The 26516-nt window shown below is 47.9% G+C and overlaps 1 protein-coding gene across 1 annotated transcript in view; it reads right to left on the bottom strand.

The window, feature by feature from the left end:
• Positions 1-26516, bottom strand: part of LOC145361109 (nuclear receptor subfamily 5 group A member 2-like) — a 38470-nt gene that overhangs the window by 8686 nt on the left and 3268 nt on the right. The window contains exons 2-4 of the mRNA XM_080216707.1: positions 15881-15996; positions 9499-9640; positions 6112-6761 (exon numbers count right to left, since the gene is read on the bottom strand). Coding sequence (XP_080072833.1) covers positions 6112-6761; positions 9499-9640; positions 15881-15996 — 908 coding nt within the window. The remainder of the gene's footprint in view (positions 1-6111; positions 6762-9498; positions 9641-15880; positions 15997-26516) is intronic.

Genomic DNA, 26516 nt, shown 5'->3' with positions numbered 1-26516 from the left:
GGTGGGGATATTCACAGACATCTTCAACCTCTCTTTACAACAATCTGAGGTCCCTATCTGCTTCAAGAAGACAACCATCCCAGTACCTAAGAAATACTAAGCAGCGTTCCTTAATGACGATCTGGTGGCTTTGACATCCATCATTATGAAGTTCTTCGAAAGGTTAGTCATGACATGAATCAATTCCAGCCTCCCAGACTACCTGGATCCAGTACAGTTTGCCTAACGCTACAACAGGTCCACAGCAGATGCCATCTCCCTGGCCCTGGACTCAACCCTGTAACACCGAGATAACAAGGACACCTATGTCAGACTCCTATTTATTAACTACAGCTCAGCCTTCAACACCATTATTCCCACGAAACTCACCTCCAAATTCCGTGGCCTGGACCTCGGCTCCTGCCTCTGCGACTGGATCCTGAACTTCCGAACTCACAGACCACAATCAGTAAGGATAGGCAACAACACCTCCTCCACGATCATCCTCAATATCGATGCCCCACGGGGCTGTGTTCTCAGCCCCCTCACTATATTCCTTATAGATCTATGACCGTGGCCAAATTCCCCTCCAATTCCATTTTCAAGTTCGCTGATGACCCCACCGTAGTGGGTCGGATCTCAAACAATGATGAGACAGAGTACAGGAATGAGATAGAGAATCTGGTGAACTGGTGCGGCAAAAATAATCTCTCCCTCAATGTCAACAAAACAAAGGAGACTGTCATCAACTTCAGGAAGCGTAAAGGAGAACATGCCCCTGTCTACATCAACGGGGACAAAGTAGAAAGAGTCGAGAGCTTCAGGTTTTAAGGTGTCCAGATCACCAACATCCTGTCCTGGCCCCCCCCCATGCTGACACTATAGTTAAGAAAACCCACCAACACCTCTACTTTCCCAGAAGACTGAGGAAATTTGACATGTCAGCTACAACCCTCACCAACTTTTACAGGTGCACCATAGAAAGCGTTCTTTCTGGCTGTATCACAGCTTGGTATGGGCTCCTGCTCTGCCCAAGACCACAAGGAACTACAAAAGGTCATGAATAAAACCCAGTCCATCACGCAAACCAACCTCCCATCCATTGACTCTGTCTACATTTCCCGCTGCCTCGGCAAAACAGCCAGCATAATTAAGGACCCCACGCACCCTGGACTTACCTTGCATTAAGCTGATCTTTCTCTACACCCTCACTATGCTGGTAACACTACATTCTGCACTCTCTCATTTCCTTCTCTATGAACAGTATGCGTTGTCTGTATTGCGCGCAAGAAAGAATACTTTTCACTGTATACAAATGCATGTGACAATAATAAATCGAATCAAGTCAAAGGGTAGAATGGGTTTGGCTTCACCAGGCACCCCTCCCAACTACCCCCCACCCCACCAACCCCCACTCCCGGGCCCTGGAAATTCCCTGTTTTCAGGAAGTCCTGGAAATTCCCCATTTTCACACTGGCCCGTTCCCAGCGACCTCAGCCTTGAGCAGGCTGCGATGACCTGGAATTGTGCCATCGCTCGCTTTCCGAGACGGGAAAGGAACAGTTCACATCAGCGATTGTCAGCGTGTGGAAGATGGCAAGAGATCTGAGGATAGATCAAAGCAGAGTCTCAAACTGCCAGCTGCTGCGATCCAGGATGTCCCGATGTGAAGGATTGTGTCACTGATGTTGTTGACAGCACTTTTGATGTTTTTGCTTTGGCTGTTTCTGCTTGTCCTGTTCTCAGTTTCGCCCGGATTCATTAAATTAACCATATTTTCTCCATCCCAAGCTGCTGCCTCTCACCAATCAATATCATCCTCAGGTGTTTTATATTTATTCACGGGACACGGGCATCACTGGCTGGGTGAGCATTTATTGCCCATCCCGAATTGCCTGAGGGCAGTTGAGAGTCAACCACATTGCTGTGGCTCTGGGGTCACACGTAGGCCAGACCGGGTAAGGACGGCAGATTTCCTTCCCTAAAGGAAGCATGGCCAGTCCACCTAACCTGCTCATCTTTGGACACTGAGGGACAATTTAGCATGGCCAATCCAAAAGTAGGGAGGTCTTGCTGCGGCTGTATAGGGCATTGGTGAGGCCGCAGCTGGAGTACTGTGTGCAGTTTTGGGCGCCGTACTTACGCAAGGATATTTTGGCCTTGGAGGGAGTGCAGAGGAGGTTTACTAGGCTGATACCGGAGTTGAGGGGGTTGAGCTATGAGGAGAGGCTGAATAAACTAGGCTTGTACTCGTTAGAGTTTAGAAGAATGAGGGGAGATCTCATTGAGACGTATAAGATGATGAATGGGATGGATAGGATAGAGGTGGAGAGACTCTTCCCGCTCAGAAAGGACAGTAGGACTAGGGGGCACAGCCTCAAGATAAAGGGGGGGCGGTTTAGAACGGAGTTGAGGAAGAACTTCTTCACTCAAAGGGTGGTGAATCTCTGGAATTCTCTGCCCGTTGAAGTGGTGGAGGCTACCTCGCTAAATATTTTTAAGACGCGGGTTGATGGGTTTTTGATAAGAGAGGGGATTAAGGGTTATGGGGAGAGGGCGGGAATGTGGAACTGAGCCACGACAGATCAGCCATGATCTTATTGAATGGCGGGGCAGGCTCGAGGGGCTAGATGGCCTACTCCTGCTCCTATTTCTTATGTTCTAAGAGGCAATTTAGCATGGCCAATCTACCTAACCTGCATATCTTTGGAGTGTGGGAGGAAACTGGAGCACCTGAAGAAAACCCACGCAGACACAGGGAGAACGTGTAGACTCCACACAGACAGTCAGCAAAGCCGGGAACCGAACCCGTGTCCCTGGTGCTGTGAGGCGGCAGTGCTAACCACTGTGTCACCGTGCCGCTGTTTGGGCAGCAACTGTACTCAACCCTGTAACACCGAGGTAACAAGGACACCTATGTCAGACTCCTATTTATTGACTACAGCTCAGCCTTCAACAGTATTGTTCCCCCGAAACTCAGCTCCAAACTCCGTGTCCTAGACCTCGGCTCCTCCCTCTGCGACTGGATCCTGAACTTCCGAACTCACAGACCGCAATCAGTAAGGATAGGCAACAACATCTCCTCCACGATCATCCTCAACACCGGTGCCCCACAGGGCTGTGTTCTCAGCCCCCTCACTATACTCCTTATAGACCTATGACTGTGGCCAAATTCCCTCCAATTCGATTTTCAAGTTTGCTGACGACACCACTGTAGTGGCTCGGATCTCAAACAATGATGAGACAGAGCACAGGAATGAGATAGAGAATCTGGTGAACTGGTGCGGCAACAATAATCTCTCCCTCAATGTCAACAAAACAAAGGAGATTGTCATCAATGTCAGGAAGTGTAGTGGAGAACATGCCCCTGTCTACATCAACGGGGACAAAGTAGAAAGAGCCGAGAGCTTCAGGTTTTTAGGTGTCCAGATCACCAACATCCTGTCCTGGTTCCCCCCCCCATGCTGACACTATAGTTAAGAAAATCCACCAACACCTCTACTTTCCCAGAAGACTGAGAGACCTTGGAGCGCGCTGGGAATCGGAGGGAGAGACATTCTGGGTGCCTGTGCTCCAAGGATGAATTTTTGTCTGGATTGGCTAGCTCTCATTCCCTTTAGTTCAGAAAAGGTTTTCAGTGGTGGCTCTTGGGGCTGCGGACAGAGCTAAACTAGCCTGGGATTCCCTTGCCTGGAAGAGGGAAAAAAAAAATTCCATCCTGTTTATTCAGAATGACAGGGGCAGTTCCTGAGTCCAAAAGTGCCATCGTGACATAGTAAACAGATGAACCTGCAAACAAAAGGCTTTCTTCCTGTTCCAGAATACTTCCGCTTGTTCACCCCAGCTGCTGCTTCTCTCTCACTTCCAGCAAAGCGACGATACTCGGAATTCTGACTTTGTTTTGATAAGGATCTTGCTTTCAGGAATATTTTGCCTTGCAAGAACAGTTAATACGATACCTTCAGCATGTCGCAGGACACTCTACAGGAGTCTCCAACTGCCACCCACCCCATGACAACCTCTAGGTTTGTCCATCCCTACTCTAACCAAACAAAACTTGAGACCAAGGCGGGGTGGGGTAGGAAATTTTCCAACCCACCTGCCCCGGGGCTGGGGAGGGTATGCGGAGATCCGTTGACATCCAGCAGGATTTTCCAGATTTGGGGGCGAACACTTGAGCTCCCAACTAATCCCACCTGCCAGCAACTTGGTCCATTGTCTTGAATGTTATGACATGCCAAGTGCTCATCCAGACACTTTTTAAAGGATGTGAGGCATTCCCCCTCCACCACCCTCCCAGGCGGCGCATTCCAGACCCTCACCACCCTCTGGGTAAAAAAATCTTTTCTTCACATCCCCTCTAAATCTCTCACCCCTCACCTTGAACCTATGTCCCCTCGTGACTGACCCTCAAACTAAGGGGAACAGCTATTCCCTATCCACTCTGTCCATGTCCCTCATAACCTTGCATACCTCGATCAGCTCATCCCCTCAGTCTTCTATTTTGTTTCTGCAGATTCAATAGAATATTTAGCTGATATTTGTGAAGGGCTTTCATTACAGCTAAGGTCGTTATGAATCCTTAGCTGAGTTTCAAAAGCTACAAAGCAGTTTTCTCAACAGGAATAGGGCGGAATTTTATAACAGATTGAGCACTTGAGGGGATTAAAAATCTTTGGATACGTTTCATGAACAGATGTTTTTTGTCAGTATCAACTGTGTATGTGTGGCAGCTCAAAAATTGAAGTTAATTTTTTCCATCACCACATGGCTCCTGCACTCTGCCTGTTGAGTGTGCTGCGTCGGTGGCTATGGAGTTGGCATGAGGATATGAAGGGGCATGGATGGGGCATTAGTTGGCATGGGGAGGCCTGGGGAGTGGGTGGTGGGGCTGAGGGGTGTGAGGAACTAGCACCTTCTAAAACACCAGCCTCTGAAACAATGGCAATTAATTCTCAAAGAATGGAAGGGGGTCTTCTAACCATCCTGCCTCAACTGCCGCACAACCCATGACTGCCTCTCATCTGATTCTAGGGTTGGCCATCCCTTCTGTAACCAGCACTGCCTCACCGGAGAGAAAACTGGAGTGGACCCCTTAAACTGAGATGGACCTGCCTCAGTTGGAAGATCTTTTGTTTCAAGCTTCCCACCTCAGGGTGTGTGAATGACAGAACGAAGGTACGGATAGTTCGGGGAGTACCTGAGGAATGTGGCAGCTGGTTCTTGGGGCGGTGGTAGTTTGGAGATAAGATGGAGAGTGAGATTTTGGAAGTGGAAATATAAAAATAAGAATAAGAAGTGATCAAAATGAATGAATGGAAAGAAATGAAATGAAATAATTGGATGGTGTAAAGGTGGAGGGGAGTGTTCATGTTCTGAAATTTATTTTATCCAGTCATGGGCCTCGCTGGCTGGGCCACCGTTTATTGCCCATCCCTAGTTGCCCTTGGAGAGCAGTTGAGAGTCAACCACATTGCTGTGGCTCTGGAGTCACATGTAGACCAGACCGGGTAAGGAAGAGAGAGAGAACAAAGAAAATGACAGCACAGAAACAGGCCCTTCAGCCTTCCAAGCCTGCACCGACCACGCTGCCCATCTGAACTAAAACCCCCTACCATTCGGGGACCACATCCCTCGATTCCCATCCTTTTCGTGTATTTGTCAAGACGCCCCTTAAAAGTCACTATCGCATCCGCTTCCACTGCCTCCCCCAGGCAGCGAGTTCCAGGCACCCACCACCCTCTGTGTAAAAAAAAAACTTGCCTCGTAACACCTCCTTTAAACCTTGCCCCTCGCACCTTAAACCCCTGAGTAATTAATTGACTCTTCCACCCTGAGAAAAAGCTTCTGACTATCCACTCCCCCCAGTAATCTTGGAGACAAGAACCAGATGGGTTTTTCCGACAATGGTTTCATGGTCGTCAGTAGATTCTTAATTCTGGATTTTTTTAGTTGAATTCAAATTCCACCATCTGCTGCGGCGGGATTCGAACCCGGGTCCCCCCGAGCATTAACTAAATTTCTGGATTAAGAATCTAGTGATAATACCTGGAGGCCATCGCCTCCCCAATTTCTGTCTAATTGGGTACAGATTAAGTTACAAAGAATGAATTCCTTTGAGGATTGCGTTACCTTCAGTTCCTTGAAGTATACACTGCTCCGGGCCCATTCCACCAGGGAGAATAAGGTTTGGTCGGCCATTTTGCACATGATTCCAAAGGTGTTGAGCTTCTCGTGCTTCCCCCTGGCGGTCTGCTCTTGCTGCAGGTAGTTTAAGATCTTCGCCCGGACCTGCACCTCGTCCGGTTCGCACCTGACCAGCTCCTGTATCAGCTGGGGCACGGCGGCGGACGGACTGGGCCTGCAGGCCTCCAGGTAGGGGTGGCCGAGCAACGGCTCCGGGGAGCCCGGGTAGCTGGGGTCCAGGTGCTCGGACTTGACGTGGCAGCTGGGGAAGGGGCTGCACAGGTGGGGGTACCCCGGCATGGCGCCGTGCGCGGCCAGCGACATGTTGGCTGGCGAAGAGTTGGCCATGTTGCACTCGTAGTCTCCCGCCGGTGACGCCAAGCTGCCGTAGCTTAAGGATAGGCACTTGGATGCTGAGTGTAGGCCTTCGCCGGTGGTCAGGCCTGTCGGTAGGCTTTGCATTATGTAAGAGGTGGGATCCAGTTTAATTCCGTTGCCGTGAATGAGAGCTTTCTTCTGCTGTTTTAAAGCCCTGTCCTGTTTGTACAAGGGCCCAAACTTGTTACGGCCACCACGCATCCGATCTGCTCGAACAGCTACTCAGAGAAGAAAATATTGGGTTAGCTATTGAGCAGGTAAATGGTAGCGTGTATTGATATTTTATAATGATATTCATAAAGGTTCATCACTCTCATTTTCATCTTACATTTTTCGCTTTTCTTTCCCCCTCTATTCTGTCAGTCTCCCATTTCTACTGGAGGCCAGTTCCCAAGGCACATGGTTCCCTTCAGTTTAGAGAGAGAAATCGCCCCCTTTCTCAGGGTGGCACAGTGGTTAGCACCACTGCCTCATGGCGCCAGGGACCCAAGTTCGATGCTGGCCTCGGGTCACTGTTTGTGTGGAGTTTGTGCTTTCTCCCCGTGTCTTTGTGAGTTTCCTTCGGGTGCTCCCATTTCCTCCCACAGTCTGAAAGATGTGTAGCTTAGGTTGGTTGGCCATGCTAAATTGCCACTTAGTGTCAGTAAATACGTGGTGTTACAGGGATGGGGCCTGGATGGGATTCTCATCGGTCTAGACTCGATGGGCCAAATGGCCTTCATCTGTACTGGAAGGATTCCAAGGGCTGGATTTTTAAGAGGCGCTTGTTTTACATCAGAAAATCACGTCCAAGGTCAACAGGCCTTTCCACATTCGGAAAAACCCAACTAGTTCACCAATATCCTTTAGGGAAGGAAATCTGCCGTCCTTACCTGGTCTGGCCTACACGTGACTCCAGAGCTACAGCAATGCGGTTGATTCTTAACTGCCCCTCTGAAATGGCCAAGTGAGACACTCAGTTCAATGAGGGGAGATCTTATAGAAACATATAAGACTATGAAGGGAAAAGATAAGATAGAAGCAGGGAAGTTGTTTCCACTGGCGGGTGAAACCAGAACGAGGGGGCATGGCCTCAAAATAAAGGGGGAGCAGATTTAGGAGTGAGTTGAGGAGGAACTTCTTCACCCAAAGGGTTGTGAATCTGTGGAATTCCCTGCCCAGTTGAGGCTCCCTCATTGAATGTTTTTAAGGCAAGGATAGATAAATTTTTGAACAGTACGGGGATTAAGGGTTATGGTGAGCGGGCGGGTAAGTGGAGCTGAGCCCACGAAAAGATCAGCCATGGTCTTATTGAATGGCAGAGCAGGCTCGAGGGGCCAGATGGCCGACTCCTGCTCCTAGTTCTTATGTTCCTATGTAACTAGGGATGGGCAATAAATGCTGGCCCAGCCAGCGACATCCACGTCCCACAAATGAATAAAATGTCTGTGATCGTCAGAATAAACACGTTAATTTTTCTGTTGGGACCCACCACAGAGTGATGTTGTCCAGATTTTGGTTTCAGTTTATAAATGATCTTTTATCTTTTTGTTTTGAGTGTTTCCTGTAAAGAAGTGGTTTACCTTGTGCTCGAATCACCCCCATCTTCTTGCCTCTCCCTATCTCTGGAACATTCCACAGTTTTTGGTTTGCTTCAGTTCTGGGTTTAAGAATATCCCTCATTTTTAGCACTCCAATATTGTGGCCGTACCTGCAGCTACCTACAGATCCTAGATTTGGAATTCCATTCCTAAACCGCTTTGCCTCTCAACTTCTTTGAGATGCTTTGACATCTTTGACCAAGCTTTGTGTTGCCTTTTCCGAAGGTCTCCTTGCGTGGTTCAGTGGTAATTTTATTTTTCAGGCAGAGGAACAGTGCCATGGGGGTTAGCACTGCTGCCTCACAGTGTCAGGAACTGGGTTCAATTCCCAGCTTGGGTCACTGGCTGTGTGGAGTCTGCACGTTCTCCCCGTGTCTGTGTGGGTTTCCTTCCCTAGTCCAAAAGATGAGATGGTTTGGTGCATTGGCCGTGCTAAATTCTCCCTCCCTCAGAATAGGCACCGGAGTATGGCGACTGCGGGATTTTCACAGTAACTTCATTACAGCGTTAATGTAAGCATACTTGTGAAACTAACAATAAACTTTAAACTTTAGTTAGATGGATTGGCCATGTATAATTGTGCGTTAGTGTCCAAAGTTGTGAAGGTTGGGTGGATTGTCCATGCTAAATTGCCCTTTAGTGTCCAAAGGTGTGTGGGTTGGTCATGCTAAATTTCCCCTTAGTGTCCAAAGATGTGTGGGTTAGGTGGATTGGCCATGCTAAATTGCCCCTTAGAGTCCAAAGATGTGTGGGTTAGGTGGATTGGCCATGCTAAATTGCCCCTTAGAGTCCAAAGATGTGTGGGTTAGGTGGATTGGCCATGCTAAATTGCCCCTTAGAGTCCAAAGATGTGTGGGTTAGGTGGATTGGTCATGCTAAATTGCCCCTTAATGTCCAAAGATGTGCAGGTTAAGTAGATTGGTCATGCTAAATTGCCCCTTAGAGTCCAAAGATGTGTGGGTTAGGTGGATTGGTCATGCTAAATTGCCCCTTAATGTTCAAAGATGTGTAGGTTAAGTAGATTGGCCATGCTAAATTGCCCCTTAGTGTCCAAAGATGTGTAGGTTAAGTAGATTGGCCATGCTAAATTGCCCCTTAGTGTCCAAAGATGTACAGGTTAGGTGGATTGTCCATGTTCAATTACCCCTTAGTGGTCAAAGATGTGTAGGTTAGGGGATTAGTGGGGTAAATGTGAGGAGTTACGGGGATAGGGCCTTGATGGGAGCTCTGCCAGAGAGTTGGTGCAGATTTGATGGCATCCTTCTGCACTGTCGAGATTCTACGATCCATGTTGGGATATTTTAGCCGTGTTTAAGGTGCTCTGTAAGTGCAAGTGGATGTTGTAAAAGAGAAGGAATGTGAATGAGATCATTACCTTCCAGCTTCATCCCAACGGACAAGCACTTCTGGAAGCGACAGTACGGACACCGTTTCCGCTGGGTTTTGTCAATCTGACAGCTCTGGTTTTCGACACAGGTGTAGCGTTTGTTATTCTGGACGGTGCGTTTAAAAAAACCCTAAAATAGAATCATGCACACGGCTTCTTAATTTAGTTAATCAACAACATTTCCTGTGCGTTGTGGACGGGCAGCTGTCTACACAAGGCAGATACCAGACTAGGAAGTGGTGCTCTGACCTCTTACTTACAGCCTGAGGTCAGCCAGAGATCTCAACTGTTTCCTTCAGTCCGTGTAGAGCAATATTGCCGTTTTAGCTTATGATATCATTATGGTTGAAGCTTTGTGTCGAGCACTGCGCTCTGCATAACCGTATTCCCTGTGGTCTACTTAGGCCGTGTTGACTTTGGAGAGGGTACAGAGTAGAGTCCATCACCATAGTGGAGTGACCTGCTGGAGAGGCAGCCCGGGTATCTTTAAGAGATAGAAACAGAAGTCGGCCACTTGTCCCCCTTGAACCTGCTCTGCCTTTCAAGAAAATCATGCTTTTTTCCCTTGGACTGAACGCCACTTTCCCACCCGTTCCCCATAATCCTTAACTTTATCCTTCGAGAATCTGTCCATGTCCCAACCCCCTGCTTCCCGGCCTGGAGAGTTACAAAGATACACGACCCTCTGAAATAAAAAGTTCTTCCTCGCCTCCATTGTAAATGGGAGAACCCTTACTCAACTGCGCCCTCCAGATGTCTAAAGTTTATTTTATTAGTGTCACATGTAGGTTTATATTAATACTGCAAAGACTGAAAATCCCCCAGTCCCCACACTCCGGCCCCTGTTCGGGTACACCGAGAGAGAATTTAGCACAACCAATGCACCCTAATCAGCACGTCTTTCAGACTGTGGGTGGGATGTACGTTGGCCTTCATAGCAAGAGGATTTGAGTATAGCTCATGATAGAACCATAGAAAAGTACAGCTCAGAAACAGGCCTTTTGGCCCTTCTTGTCTGTGCTGCACCATTTTTTGCCTCTCTGCCTCTCCACATCCTCTCCACATCCACTCTATTTAGGCTTCTCAGTGTTCTGAAAGTTTCAGTTCGATTTCCCCTCATGCTTGTAAATACCATTGAGTATAGACCCGGATACCAATCTTTTGATGCTGAAGCTATGATACCTGGCTATGATGCAGCACAGTGAGGTTGAGGTGACATGGTGGCACAGTGGTTAGCACTACTGCCTTCAGGAACCAGAGACCCAGGTTCAACTCCAGCCCCGTGGAGTTTGCAGAGTCTGCGAGGGTTTCCGTTGGGTGCTTCCGATTCCTCCCACAGTCCAAAGATGTGTAGGTTTGGTGAATTGGCCATGCTAAATTACCCCTTAATGTCCAAAGATGTGTAGGTTAGGTAGATTGGCCATGCTAAATTACCCCTTAATGTCCAAAGATGTGTAGGTTAGGTGGATTGGCCATGCTAAATTACCCCTTAATGTCCAAAGATGTGTAGGTTAGGGAGATTGGCCATGCTAAATTACCCCTTAATGTCCAAAGATATGTAGGTTAGGTGGATTGGTCATGCAGAATTGCCCCTTAGTGTCCAACGATGTTAAGGTCATGGGATTTAGCCACGAGAAATGTTTTGGTTATGGAGATAGGGCAGGGGGAGGAGACCTGGGTAAAAGTTAGTGCAGACTCGATGGGCTGAATAGCCTCCTTCTGCACTGTAGGGATTCTATGGGTGGGATTTTCCAGCCACGCATGCCCCAAAACTGGAAAATTCCAACCAAGGTCAACAGATATTTGCATGGTCTGCCCCACACCCACTATGATTGCTCTGGCTGGAGGAATGGGAAAACTCCCTACTATGGTTCTATGAATCTTGGTAAGAAGTCCCACAACACCAGGTTAAAATCCAACCAGTTTATTTGATTGTAAACCCCCCAGCTTTCGGAAACACTGTTCCTTCGTCAGGTGTGTGGAAGGTTCTGGTAAGAGACAGGGCATATAGAGGCACACACAGTTTACAGAATACTGATTAGAATGTGAGTCTTTACAGCTCACCTGCTATTCAAGTCTTAAAGATGCAGAGAATGAGAGTGGAGAGAGCATTAAGCATAGGTTAAAGAGATGTGTATTGTCAAAATCTCACTTACTGGAGACAATACACATCTCTTTAACCTATGCCTAATGCTCTCTCCGCTCACATTGTCTGCACCTTTAAGACTTGAATAGCAGGTGAGCTGTAAAGACTCACATTCTAATCAGTATTCTGTAAACTGTGTGTGCCTCTATATGTCCTGTCTCTTATGAGAACCTTCCACATACCTGACGAAGGAACAGTGTTTCCAAAAGCTTGGGGGTTTACTGTCAAATAAACTGGTTGGGTTTTAACCTGGTGTTGTGAGACTTCTTACTGTGTTTACCCCAGTCCAACGCCGGCATCTCCACATCTATGATTCTTGCCTGTATTGGTGCTTTACCCAAACTATGATAGGCAGTGGTGGACACTAACAGGGAGACAAGTCACCGCTGCTCAGTGCCAGAATCCATTGTTCCGATAATTACACACCACATTCAAAACAATCCCTTCATAATTAATGGATACAACTGATAATGTCTTGTCATTGTTTTCTTTCACTGCAGCAAGACCCATTCGAGAGGAACATCCTGTTTATAAAGAGCATTGTTTGACAATCTCGTTCCTCTTCTCCCCCCCGCCTCCCTCCCACACACTACCAACAACCGCCCCCTCCCTCCCACACACTACCAACACCTCCCTGACCCTCCCTCCCCTCCGCTCTCTGTTCACTTGTCAATAAGCAAATCCTGTTTAGACAGTCACAATCTGACTCCCTGAAGCAGATTGTTACAGGATAAGACAAAGTCATTGGCTCAACTAGACACCACTTCCAAAACTGCGGAAAGCCTGTTGGTGTTAAATCCAGGGTGGCTAGTTGAATGCAGTACTGAGGGTGGGGGAGTGGGGGAGAGTGGGGCGATGGAGTGCTGCACTGTCAGAGGTGGCATCTTTCAGATGAGGCTTCTCTCAAGTGGTCGTAAAAGGCCCCTGGCACTATGTTGAAGTTCTCCTGGTCAATATTAATTGGCAGCATGGTGGCACAGTGGTTAGCGTTGCTGTCTCACAGCATCAGGGACCTGGGTTCGATTCCTGGCTTGGGTCACTGTCTGTGTGGAGTCTGCACGTTCTCCCCGTGTCTGTGTGGGTTTCCTCCGGGTGCTCCAGTTTCCTCCCACAGTCCGAAAGACATGCTGGTTAGGGTGCATTGACCTTGCTAAATTCTCCCTCGGTGTACCCGAACAGGTGCCGGACAGTGGCGACTAAGGGATTTTCACAGTAACTTCATTACAGTGTTAATGTAAGCTTACTTGTGACACTAATAAATAAACTTTAAAAAAAGAGTGATCTTTGACCTCAGCTCCACTTTCCACTTGATTCCCTTAGAGACCAAAACTTTATTTATCGCTTGAATATATTTCATGAAAAAGTATTTAAAGGAAATTCCAAAGATTCTTAACTGTCTGAGTGAAGAGATTTCTCCACATCTCTGTCTCAAATGGTCAATCCATAATCCTAAAACTCTGACCCTTAGTTCTAGACTGTCCAGCAATGGGAAAAAGGGTCTCTCAGCATCTACTCATCAATCCCCCAAGGGTGGCATGGTGGCACAATGGTTAGCGCTGCTGTCTCACAGCACCAGGCACCTGGATTTGATTCCAGCCTCAGGTCACTGTCTGTGTGGAGACTGCACGTTCTCCCCATGTCTGCATGGGTTTCCGCTGGGTGCTCCGGTTTCCTCCTCCAGTCTAAAAGATGTGCGGGTTAATTGGATTGGCCGTGCTAAATTGTCCTAAGATATATCGGTTAGCGGGGTAAATATGTGGGGTCATATGAAATTCATAGAATCATAGAATCCCTACAGTGCAGAAAGAGGCCATTCAGCCCATAGAGTCTGCACTGACAACAATCCCACACACGCCCTATCCCCGTATCCCTCCATATTTATCACGCTAATCCCTCTAACCTACGCATCCCGGGACACTAAAGGGTGACTTAGCTAGCCCAATCAACCTAACCCGCACATCTTTGGATGAAAAAAACCAGAGCACATGGAGGAAACCCATGCAGACATGGGGAGAATGTGCAAACTCCACACAGACAGGCTGGGAATCGAACCTGGGTCCCTGATGCTGGGAGGCAGCAGTGCTAACCACTGTGCCAACGATATAAATAAGCGTTTTATAACTTTGAACCTGTGTCCTGTATTTACAATATGGCCATAAAAGCTTCAGGGCAAGTTGCACTTTTAACGCAGTCTGGAATATTTGGCGAGCGTGTTAATTATCACATGAAATGTAACAGTTGCAATGGGTATCGTTAAGTCTAAGGCATCTCGTTCGTGCCCAGTTGAAAGATCATTGTGATCTGGAAGAAAATCTAGAGTTTGGTTGCAAACTCCCTCGATATTTGGGAGGCTGAGCTATTGCTAAAAATAACCAGATGACCTTCGTCACGTCGAGCTCCGTTTTCTGTCCATTGTTTCGCAAGGATCCCCTTGTAGCAATGTCTTCCTGTAGAAACTCGAAAGGCCAGTGTTTTCCGACCTTAAGCAATAATGATTATTCTTTCACCTCAAAATGTGAAATGAGGCTAGGGATGAGTCCCTCCTGAATCCCCAAAGTCTGCCCACCATCTACAAGGCACAAGTCAGGAGCGTGATGGAATACATCCCCACTTGCCTGGATGGGTGCAGCTCCCAACAACACTCAAGATGCCACCCAGGGCAAAGCAGCCCCCCTTGATTGGCACCACATCCACAAACATCCACTCCCTCCACCACCGATGCTCAGTAGCAGCAGTGTGTACTATCTACAAGATGCACTGCAGCAATTCACCAAGGATCCTTTAACAGCACCTTCCAAACCCACAACCACTTCCATCTAGAAGGACAAGGGCAGCAGATACATGGGGAACATCACTCACCATCCTGACTTGGAAATATCTTGGCTTTTCCTTCACAGTCACTGGGTCAAAATCCTGGAATTCCCTCCTTAACCGCATTGTGGGTCAACCCACAGCACGGGGACTGCAGCGATTCAAGAAGGCAGCTCACCCACCACCTTCTTAAGGGGCAACTAGGGATGGGCAATAAATGCTGGCCCAGCGAGCAACGCCCATGTCCCACCAATGAATAAAAAAAATTAAAATATTCTTCCCTCTTTGGATTTATGCTGGAGGAGGGGGGACAATATTGTGTTGTCAAAACATTGCTCCAAAATACTTTGATATCTTGCAGGATTCTCTACTGTCCAGCCTGAGGAATATCAAACTTAATACCCAACTTCTCCTCAAGAAATGTTGATACATTCCCACAAATGTTTAGATAGTGACTGGGACTGGGAGCTCTTGCTGACTTCTACATTCCTTAGTCTAAGGGATGGCACAATGGTTAGCACTGCCACCTCACAGTGCCAGGGAGCTGGTTTCAATTCTGACCTTGAGTAACTGTCTGTGTGGGGTTTGCACGTTCTCCCTGGTGTCTGCATTCAGGTGCACCTGTTTCCTCCCAAAGTCCAAAGGTGTGTAGGTTAGGAGGATTGGCTGTGCTAAATTGCTCCTTAGCATCCAAGGATGTGTAGGTTAAGTGGATTGACCACGCTAAGTTGCCTCTTAGTGTCTCAAGACGTGTAGGTTAGCTGGATTGGCCATGCTAAATTGTCCCATAGTGTCCCAACATGTGTAGGTTAGATGGATTTGTCATGTTAAACTGTCCCTTAGTGTCCCAAGTTGTGCAGGTTAGGTGCATTGGCCATGCTAAATTGTCCTTTAGTGTCCAAAGATGTACTGGTTAGATGGATTGGTCATGCTAAATTGTTCCTTGGTGTCCAAAGATGTACTGGTTAGATGGATTGGTCATGCTAAATTGTTCCTTGGTGTACAAAGATGTACTGGTTAGATGGATTGGCTACGCTAAACTGTCCCTTAGTGTCCAAAGATGTGTAGGTTAGATGGATTGGCCATGGTAAACGTACGGGATTACAGGAGATCCAGTTCCTCCCGCACTCCAACATTGTGCAGGTCAGGTGGATTGGCTGTGCTAAATTGGCTCTTAATGTTGGTGGGATTAGCAGGGTAAATATCTGAGGTTATGGGGATAGGGGCTGGGTGGGATTATTATTAGTAAGACTCGATGGGCCGAATGGCCTCGTTCTGCACTGTAGGGATTCTAGGGTTTTCCAATGTTCCAGCAGGTATGATGCAGGGGCTCCATGGTCTAGTGCTTACCCTGCAGCGCCTCTTGTTTTGTTTCAACTTGTGCCACTAACAATGACTGAGAACATTTCGTACCTTGCAACTTTCACAGGTCAGGAGGCCGTAGTGATATCCCGAGACTTTGTCCCCACAAATCGGACACAATTCCTCATATGAAGCTTCAAACGGGAACTCCATCTTAACCTGAGGATCTAGGATACGGAAACAGAAGGTTACTTATTGCTTAAGCCAGTCCTCAAACCCTCATCAAAGCACCATTGGAATAACGTGATGACATAACTGCACTGGGTGGGTGATTTTGTTTAAAAAGAAGAGTACAGGAGAATAGGATGACACGGTTGCACAGTGGTTAGCACCGCTGCCTCACAGTGCCAGGGACCCGGGTTCGACTCCCAGCTTGGGTCACTGCCTGTGCGGAGTCAGCACGTTCTCCCCATGTCTGTGTGGGTTTCCTCCGGGTGCTCCGGCTTCCTCCCACACTCCAAAGATGCGCAAGTTAGGTGGATTGGCCATGGGAAATTGTCCATTAATGTGGGATTAATGGGATAAAAACATGGGGATTTGAGGATATGGCCTGGGTGGGATTGCTGTTGGAGAGTTAGAATCATACAATCCCCACAGTGCAGAAGGAGGTCATTCGGCCCATTGAGTCTGTACTGACCACAATCCCACCCAGGCCCTATTCCAGTAACCAGAAGAGAAAATGCTGGAAAATCTCAGCAGGTTTGGCAGTATGTGTAAGGAGAGAAAAGAGCTGATGTTTCGAGTCCAGACGACCCTTTGTCAAAACTTGAGTGGAGTTTGCACATTCTCTGTCATGTTTTTTGTCAAAGCACTTCCCATAACCCCACTTATTTACCCTGCTATTTCCCCCAACACTCGGGTTGATTTTGCGTGGCCAGTCAACCTGACCTGTACATCTTTGGTGTGGGTTCGATGGGCTGAGTGGCTTTCTTCAGTACAGTAGGAATTCTATGATTCTCGGATGGAGAAAGAGATAATGTGGAAAGTCTGTGTGTCTGCATGTTGTGTGTGCATGTATGTGTGTGTATGCGTATGAGTGTGCATTTGCACGTGTGTGTATGTGTGCATGTGTGTGTGCGCGTGTCTGTGTGTGTATGTGCGCACGTGTGTGCACGTGTTTGTGTGTGTGCGCATGTGTGTGTGTGCATGTGCATATGTGTGTGAGTGTGTCTGCTTGCGCTTGTGTGTGCATGTATGTGTGTATGCATGCATGTGTGTGTGTGTATGTGTGTGCGCGTGTGCATGTGTGTGTGTGAATGTGTGTGTATGCGTTTGTGTGTGCACGTGTGTGAGTGTGTGTGCATGCGCTTGTGTGTGTGCATGCGCTTGTGTGTGTGTGCAGCATGTGTGTGTGTGTGCATGTCTGTGTGCATGTGTGTTTGTGTGCGTGTGAGTGTGTGTTTTAAAATTTGTAATCAGAATCTAGCCTTTGATTTTGGTTCCCAACTCGTTCCTGCTCCCTGAACATGTTTTCTGAATTGTGTTTGAGTGGAGGTGTTCAGATCTTTGCAGCGTTCCAACCATTGTCAGTTTGAGCTAAGCTCCATTGAGCTGTTTCCTATGATGGATACAATGGGACAATGGTGATAATACCGGACTAGCAACCCAGGGTGGGGAGATCCAATGGCCTGTTCCCATGGCAAAACCGTATTCTATGTATCTCAGACTGTGTAACACCAGAAAGGAATGAGCATGAAAGTTAGCAGGGTGTCAGGAACAACTCAAATACCTCACTGCTGTCCACAAGGAAGGCCTATTCTGGGCTACACGTGGTTAATGCCTAAAGCACTCTGGGATGGGTACCACCACCTGCATCTCAAACATAAAGTCATAGAATCCCTACAGTGCAGAGGGAGGCCATTTGCCCCATCAAGCTTGCACTGGCTCTCTGACAGAGTGTTTCTTCCCCTCCCTATTCAATAACCCCACACATTCAAATGCCCAATTCCCCTAACCTATACATCTCTTGGGACACTAAGGGGCAACTTAGCATGGCCAATCCCCCTAAACTACACACCTATGGGACGCTAATGGGCAATTTAGTATGACCAAAGAATCATAGAATCCTTCAGTGCAGAAGGAGGCCATTCAGCCCATCGAGTCTGCACTGACCATGAACACATCCAAGCCCGATCCCCATAACCCCATGCATTTATCCTAACTAGATCCCCTGATGCTAATGGGCAATGTATCACGGCCAATCCACCTAACCTGCACATCTTTGGAGTATGGGAGGAAACTGGAGCACCCGGAGGAAACCCATGCAGACACGGGGAGAACGTGCAGACTCCGCACAGACAGTGACCCAAGCTGGGAATTGAACCTGGGTCCCTGGTGCTGTGAAACAGCAGTGCTAACCCACTGTGCCACCATGGCGGCCAATCCAAGTTGTATGATGATAGGGTCTGCACCTTTGGATATGTTATTCATTTTATGATCTGATTTCATTCCTGGTCCAGAGCTGAGCTCGAGTGTGGTTGAGAGGAGTGGGGTAGAGGGTTAGTTAGGGGCTGAATCGATAGTCTGTGTGGGTGTCGAGGGTTGGGTAGTTTGTGATTGTTGAAAATCTGCACTCGGCTGGACAACTGGTGCTGTGATTGTTTATCAGTTGGCTCCAGACTCTTGTTCAGCACTGGCACTGCTGCCTCCCAGCACCAGGGACCCGGATTTGATTCCCCACTTGGGTGACCGTTGGTGTGGAGTTTGCACATTCCGTTCCCCCCCCACCTGTTGTGCGCGTGGGTTTCCTCCTGTTGCTCCAGTTTCCTCCCACAGTCCAAAGATTTGCTGAGTAGATTGATTGGCCATGCTAAATTGTCCCTTAGTGTCTAAAGATGTGAAGTTGGATGCATTGGCCATTAGAGTCCCAAGATGTGTTTAGGTTAAGGGGATTGACTATGCTAAATTATCCCTTAGTGTTCCAAAATGTTTTAGTTAGGTGGATTGACCATACTAAATTGCCCCTTATTGTCCAAAGGTGTGTAGGTTAGATGGATTGGCCATGCTAAATTATCCCTTAGTGTCCAAAGATGTGCAGGTTCGATGAATTGGCCATGCTAAATTGCCCCTTAGTGTCCAAAGATGTGTACGTTAGCTGGATTAGCCATGCTAAATTGCCCCTTAGTGTCCAAAGATGTGCAGGTTAGGTGGATTAGCCATGCTAAATTGTCTCTTATTATCCAGAGATATGTAGGTTAGGTGGATACATGGGGTTATGAAGAGAGAATGGGTGCTCTTGGAGCAGAGACCTGATGGGCCAAATGGCCGCCTTCTGCCCTGATGGGATTCTATGAAAACTGGTGTATAATGAACACTGTGCAATTACGTCTTGTAATACCCAAGCCTTGAGTAACATGACTGGGACTTCCAACTTCCATTGCTGTGAGCACAGAGAGGTAAGTGGAGAGAGACGCCAGCAACTGAATGGTTTAGTACCCAGTCTTTGTGAGCAAGGACTTCAATGCACCAAACTGCTGGGGTTTGACTTTGACATCTGCAATTAAAGTTTGCACTTCATGGGGAGAAAGGAGATAGAAGGAGAAGGAAGGAGTTGGGGGAAGGGGGGGTGGTGAGATGGTTAACTTCCTTCTGTGCTCTCGATTGGAGCGAGTTATGAACAAGAGGTTGTCAGGCTGTTCTTGAGAAATGCAAACATACTGAGAGGGAACAGAAGGACGGTCCAGAATGCTGGGTGGTTGCATCATAAAATGACTGGCTCTCACAGTGACACGTGTGGTCGCAGTGAGATTTTCGCTGGCGTTTAATCAGAGTTTTCTGGACGAAGATCCCCTGTAAATATTGACACACTCACAGAGAACACCAACTACCCCCTCCCCCTACAATCCCACACCCACCAACCCCAAACCTGCCTCTGAAAAGAAAAACAATGGCAGCTAAATCATAGACTCCCGGCATGGAGAAAGAGGCCATTCGGCCCATCAAGCCTCCACCAACAATAACCCTAGGTCCTATCCCCATAACATCACACATTCACCCTGCTCGCCCCCCCCGACACCAAGGGGTAATTTAGCATGGCCAATCCACCTAACCTGCATATCTTTGGACACTAAAGGGTAATTTAGCATGGCAAATCCATCTAACCTACGCATCGCGAATCTAGCTCAACCCATCACGCAAACCAACCTCCCATCCATTGACCCTTGTGTACACTTCCACTGTCTTGGCGATGCACTGTCACAATGGTGAGCACTGCTGCCTCCCAGTGCCAGGCTCCCGGATTTGATTCCCAACTTGGGTGACTGTCGGTCAGCATAATTAAGGACCTCACGCGCCCCGCACATTCTCTCCTCCACCTTCTTCCATTGGGAAAAAGGTACAAAAGTCTGAGGTCACGTACCAACCGACTTAAGAACAGCTCCCTGTTACCGTCAGACTTTTGAATGGACCTACCTTACATTAAGTTGCTCTTTTTCTACATCCTAGCTATGACTGTAACACTACATTCTGCATCTCTCGTTTCCTTCTCTGTGAACAGTATGCTTTGTGTAGCATGCAAGAAACAATACTTTTCACTGTATGTTAATACATGTGATAATAATAAATCAAATCAATTTAGCATGGCCAACCCACCTAACCTACACATCTTTGGACACTAATGGAAAATTTAGCATGGCCAATTCACCTAACCTGCACAACTTTGGACACTAAAGGGTAATTTCGCATGAGCTATCCACCTAACCTCCACATCTTGGGACACTAAGGAATAATTTAGCATAGGCAATCCACTTAACCTGCACACCTTTGGACACTAAAGGGTAATTTAGCATGAACTACCCACCTAACCTTCACATCGTGGGACACTGAGGGATAATTTAGCATAGGCAATCCACCTAACCTGCACATCTTTGGACACTAAGCGGCAATCGCACATCTTTGGAGCGTGGGAGGGAACTGGAGCACCTGGAGGAAACCCACGGAGACACGGGGAGAATGTGTCCACACTGAAGTCAACCATGCCAGGAGTCGAACTTGGATCCCTGGCATTATGAGGCAGCAATGCTAACCACTGTGTCACTATGTCGTGTACAGGGTAGTGTGTCAACATTTCACCACTGTCCTGACACAGAAATGCCCTGTGGATTCCTCCACCAGACCTTACTTTGTCAAACTCTGATTTTAAGTTTTCCTGCAGTGGGAACTTCAAGGTGATGGTGAACTGAATGGAATTTATAATATACTTAATGAACTAAAACTTAAGAGATAAGCACAGCTCAGATAAAGAGGTGTAAATGTCATTGTACTCACTCTGTAACAACATTTGATCTGATTCCGATTGTTGAATGTACATGAAATTGGATTCAGTGTCCAGGTTTGGAAGCATAGCAGTCCCACTGAACTCGAGTCTCAGGGATCGCACAGTGCGCTGATATAACAGAGAGGTTGTGGATCTGAAGACAGTGATTGTATGGGCAGAGTGCATGCACTGGAACCCTCTCCACAGGAAGGGGAGGAGGTGCGCAGCCACTCAACAGACCTGACATGTTCATTGGCCACTCCCGGGTCGTCCCGTATCATCCAGTGTGTCAGGGAATGAGTAACAGTCGCCGAAGCTCCTTCCACTGATTTATTAACCCTGTCAGTACTTATCCGAGCATTTTTCTGTCAATTTATTCTGCCAGCTATCCCAGCTCTGACAAAGGGTCACCTGGACTCGAAACACCAGCTCTTTTCTCCCTTTACAGATGCTGCCAGACCTGCTGAGATTTTCCAGCATTTTCTGTCTTCGGGACTAGGATTGCCAATGTCACAGAATTCCCGTTTCGGCGGGTAGTTTGATTGAATAGAATTCAGAGACCTTGGTCGGAACCCAACCACCTCGCTTGCCCCGGAATCGGAGTGGGCGAAGTTCCCAGAACGGAAATCTCTGTAGGCCACGGGTGAGAGGGGTTACGACCTTGCCCCAGCAAGGCTGGAAAATCCCAGCCGAGGGACAGGATTTTACAGCCTCGCTCGAACAGGACTGAGAATTCCTGCCCGAGGTCAGTAGACATTGCCGTTTTCCGCCCCTCGCTCACTCCGATTCTGTGGCGGGCGGGGTGGTAGAGTTCTGGACCTTAGGTTTGTAGTGTACTAGATGTGTGTATGTTGTATTGCCTCTGGATCTCAGGACGGCATTGTGGTTAGCACTGCTGCCTCACAGCGCCAGGGACCCAGGTTCAATTCCTGCCTCAGGTCACTGTCTGCGTGGAGTCTGCACATTCTCCCCGTGCCTGTCTGGGTTTCCTCCGGGTGTTCCGGTTTCCCCCCACAGTCTGAAAGACGTGCTGGTTAGATGCATTGGCCGTGCTAAATTCTCCCTCAGTGTACCCGAACAGGCGCCGGAGCGTGGTGACTAGGGGATTTTCACAGTAACTTCATTGCAGTGTTAATGTAAGCCTTACTTGTGACACTAATAAATTGTCACCCCCACCAGACTCACTTCTGATTAACCCTGGTTTCCCCACACAGATGCTGCCAGACCCGCTGAGTTTTTCTGGCATTTTCTGTACGTTCTTTTTTTAAATTTCGGATTTCCAGCTGGATTTTGCTTTTAATTCTGCTGATCGTGGAGTCAAGCCTGCCTTTGGAGACAGCAGTACGAACGTTGGGCCGCTGTGGGCGTGCTACACTACCAGCGGCGCTATCCTTGAGATGAGATATTAAAATTGGGTGGTGGCACCAGGCAGAATGTAGCAGAAGTGCGACCGGGTGAGGGGGAGCATCTATGGGCGGCGCGGTGGCACAGTGGTGGGCACCGAGACCTCACAGTGCCAGGGACCCGGGTTCGATTCCCAGCTCGAGTCACTGTCTGTGCAGAGTTTGCACATTCTCCTGCGTGGGTTTCCTCCTGTTTCATAGAATCATAGAATCCCTACGGTGCAGAAGGAGGCAATTCGGCCCATCGAGTCTGCACCAACCGCAATCCCACCCGGGCCCTATTCCCGTAACCCCACATATTTACTCTGCTGATCCCCCTGACACTAAGGGTCAATTTTAGCGTGGCCAATCACCCTACCCCGCACATCTTTGGACTGTGGGAGGAAACCAGAGCACCTGGAGGAAACCCACGCAGACATGGGGAGAATGTGCAAACTCCACACAGACAGTGACCCAAGGCTGGAATTGAACCCGGGTCGCTGGTGCTGTGAGGCAGCAGTGCTAACCACCATGCCACCGTGTTGCTCCCATTTCCTCCCACTGTCTGAAAGACATACTGGTTAGGGGCATTGGCCATGCTAAATTCTCCCTCAGTGTATTCGAACAGGTGCTGGAGTGTGGTGGCTAAGGGATTTGCGCAGTAACTTCATTAGCAATCCGTACAGTGCAGAAGGAGGCCATTTGGCCCATCGAGTTTGCACCAACAACAATCCCATCCAGCCCCTATCCCCATAAACCTACACATTTACCCTGCTAATCCCTCTAACCTACCCATCCAGGGACATTAAGGGGCAATTTAGCATGGCCAATCCACCTAACCTGCACATCTTGGGACTGTGGGAAGAAACCGGAGCACCCGGAGGAAACCCACGCAGACACGGGGAGAACGTGCGGATTCCGCACTGACTGATACAATGGTTATTTTCCTGATGTTTATTAATGATATAGATCTCAATGGGCAGGAGTCGATTTCAACATGAAACTTAGAAGTTGTGTAAATTGCGAGGAGGAGAGTGGAGGCGCAGAACTGACGGCTTGTGGGAGGAGGTGGGCAGTAATCCTACCTGGACACTAATAAATAAACTTTACACTCCCAAAAACTAACCTCATGACCATCAACAATCTCACCGTTTGAAGAGTCTAGCTATATTTCCATCCCATCAAATGCAAATTATGTTATTGCTTACATAGCCGTTTTGTCCTTCAAGGTGCTAGAAATCAGAGTTTTAGGAAGTGCTGATTAAGATCGTCGCAGCAAAATACCTCCCTCCTTCACCCACATCCAAACATTCCTTTAGTTCCCCGACTCCACCGTCCTCCTCACAATTCACAATGCTTCCAAGTTTCATGTACTTGGGGTAAGCGTTAAAATCGGCCCCTGCAACCAAGTTTTTTTTAGTTTATTTATTAGTGTCACGTCACCACTACAATGAAGTTACTGTGAAAATCTCCTAGTTGCCACAGTCTGGCGCCTGTTTGGGTACTCTGAGGGAGAATTTAGCACAGCCAATGCACCCTAACCAGCACATCTTTCAGACTGTGGGAGGAAACCGGAGCAACTGGATGAAACCCATGTAGACATGGGGAGAAGGTGCAGACAGTGACCCAAGCCAGGAATATGAACCCAGGTCCCTGGCGCTGTGAGGTGGCAGTGCTGACAACTGTGCCACCATGCCGCCCAAGATCTATCGCATTGAAGGAATTGCTTCCAGTTCATCCTAATGAGGGTACACACTCCTGCCAGGGGATATGTGATGATGGAGTGAGTGAATCTTTAAGCTAATGGATTGGGTGATAATCAAATGGACTGCTTTTCACTCGCCCCAGCCAAGGTGCCCTTCTATGACCCCTCTGGTACCCACGACACTCCCTCCTTGCCTGAGGATCTGCTCAAATGACTAGTTTGATTTGATTTATTATTGTCACATGTATTGGGATACAGTGAAAAGCATTGTTTCCTGCATGCTATACAGACAAAGCATACTGTTCATAGAGAAGGAAAGGGGAGAGTGCAGAATGTAGTGTTACAGTCATAGCGAGGGTGTAGAGAAAGGTCAACTTAATGCGAGGTAGGTCCATTCGAAAGTCTGACAGCAGCAGGGAGGAAGCTGTTCTTGAGTCGGTCGGTACGTGACCTCAGACTTTTGTATCTTTTTCCTGACGGAAGAAGTGGAAGAGATCATTGTGGGTCAACCCACAGCACGCGGGCTGCAGCGATTCAAGAAGGCGATTCACACCACCATCTTCTCAAGGGGCAACTAGGGGTGGGCAATAAATGCTGCCTTAGCCAGCGACACCCATGTCCCAAGAATGAATTAAAAAAATGTACGTCCAGTGTGCGTGGGGTCCTTGATTAAGCTGGCTGCTTTTCTGAGGCAGCAGGAAATGTAAACAGAGTCAATGGCTGGGAGGCTGGTTTGAGTGATGGACTGGGCTTCGTTCATGACCCTTTGTAGCCACCCACACCCGAAAGCAACGCGAAGGGGGGATTCCACACCAGAACCCTTAAATTGTGATTAATTTAACAGGATAGCTTCCCAGAGAAAGAAGTGATAAATCTGATCTTGCAGGGAGCATCACAGTGTTTGCTCATGGAGTTACCTTTCGTTGTGATGTTTATTGAGTCTCCTGTGTTCTACGGACTTATCAGGAATGAATGAAAAGTTACTGATAAGTTTATAGACTTTAGATAACATTCTTTCTTTCAACTGCCCACAACTATAACCTTGCTGCCCAGAGAACGCAGAAGCAGGGATCAATATGCAGCGTGGATAATAAATTGTTTGAGCGTTCCAGTTTCATTTAGTCAGCATCTTATTGCTTTCTGTCGGAATCCGCGATGGGTTTTTCAGATCTCCGCGCACATTTCGGTTGCTGAATTTGCCAGCCCAGGTTACAGGAGCTAAAGGCATGAAGTTGCCAACTCTTATTGGAAATAATTCCCGCCCTTCAAACAGCCCTTCAGTTCGCCGACTCCTCACGGTTTACACAACTTCCAAGTTTCACGGACCCGCAAAAGATGAAATCGTCCCCTGCGCACCAAGATCTGTATCGTTAATATATGTCAGGGAAATATACATATCATGGGCATCACGCTGGCACGGCGGTTAGCACTGTTGCTTCACAGCGCCGGGGACCCGGGTTCGATTCCTGGCTTGGGTCACTGACTGTGTGGAGATTGCATGTTCTCCCCGTGTCTGTGTGGGTTTCCTCCGAGTGCTCCGGTTTCCTCCCGCAGTCCGAAAGGTGGTTAGTCATGTTGGCCGTGCTAAATTCTCCCTCAGTGTACCCGAACAGAGTGAGACAACTGGGGGATTCTCACGGTAACTTCATTGCAGCGTTGATGGAAGCCTACCTGTGATTCTAATAAATAAACTTTAAACTGAAAAGCAAGAGGCCTAATACCAACCCCGGGGAACTCCATTAAAACATTGCTCCAGCCTGAAAAATATCCACAGGCCATGAGTCTCATGTTCACCTTTGTGTCCACGTTGCTGCTGTCCCTTTTATTGGATGAGATATAACTTTTCATAGCATCATAGAAACCCTACAGTGCAGAAGGAGGCCATTTGGCCCATAGAGCCTGCACTGACCACAATCCCACCCTATCCCCAGAACCCCATGTATTTACCCTAGCTAGTCCCCGTGACACTAAGGAACAATTTATCATGGCAAATTCACCTAATGCACATCTTTGGGTTGTTGTGTGGCACTCCATTGAGTGACTCCTGAAAGTCTATGTACTCCACGTCAATATTACCCTCACCGACCTTCTCTGTTACCTCTTAAGGAAACTCCAGCCAGTTACTCAAACACAATTTCCACTTTCGAAATCCATGCGGGCTCTTCCTAATCAACCCACATTTTTCAATGTATCCTGAAAACTTGTTTCTAGAAGCTTCCTCATCACTGAAGTGATTCCTACAAAACTCATCTCCAATCTCCGTAAACCGGACCTCGGCTCCTCCCCCTGTGACTGGATCCTGAACTTCCGAACTCACAGACTGCAATCAGTAAGGATGGGCAACAA

This window comes from Carcharhinus amblyrhynchos, chromosome 33, assembly GCF_965287045.1.
Source record: "Carcharhinus amblyrhynchos chromosome 33, sCarAmb.v2.hapA, whole genome shotgun sequence".
Lineage (NCBI taxonomy): Eukaryota > Metazoa > Chordata > Chondrichthyes > Carcharhiniformes > Carcharhinidae > Carcharhinus > Carcharhinus amblyrhynchos.
This window is presented reverse-complemented; position numbering and strand designations above follow the sequence as displayed.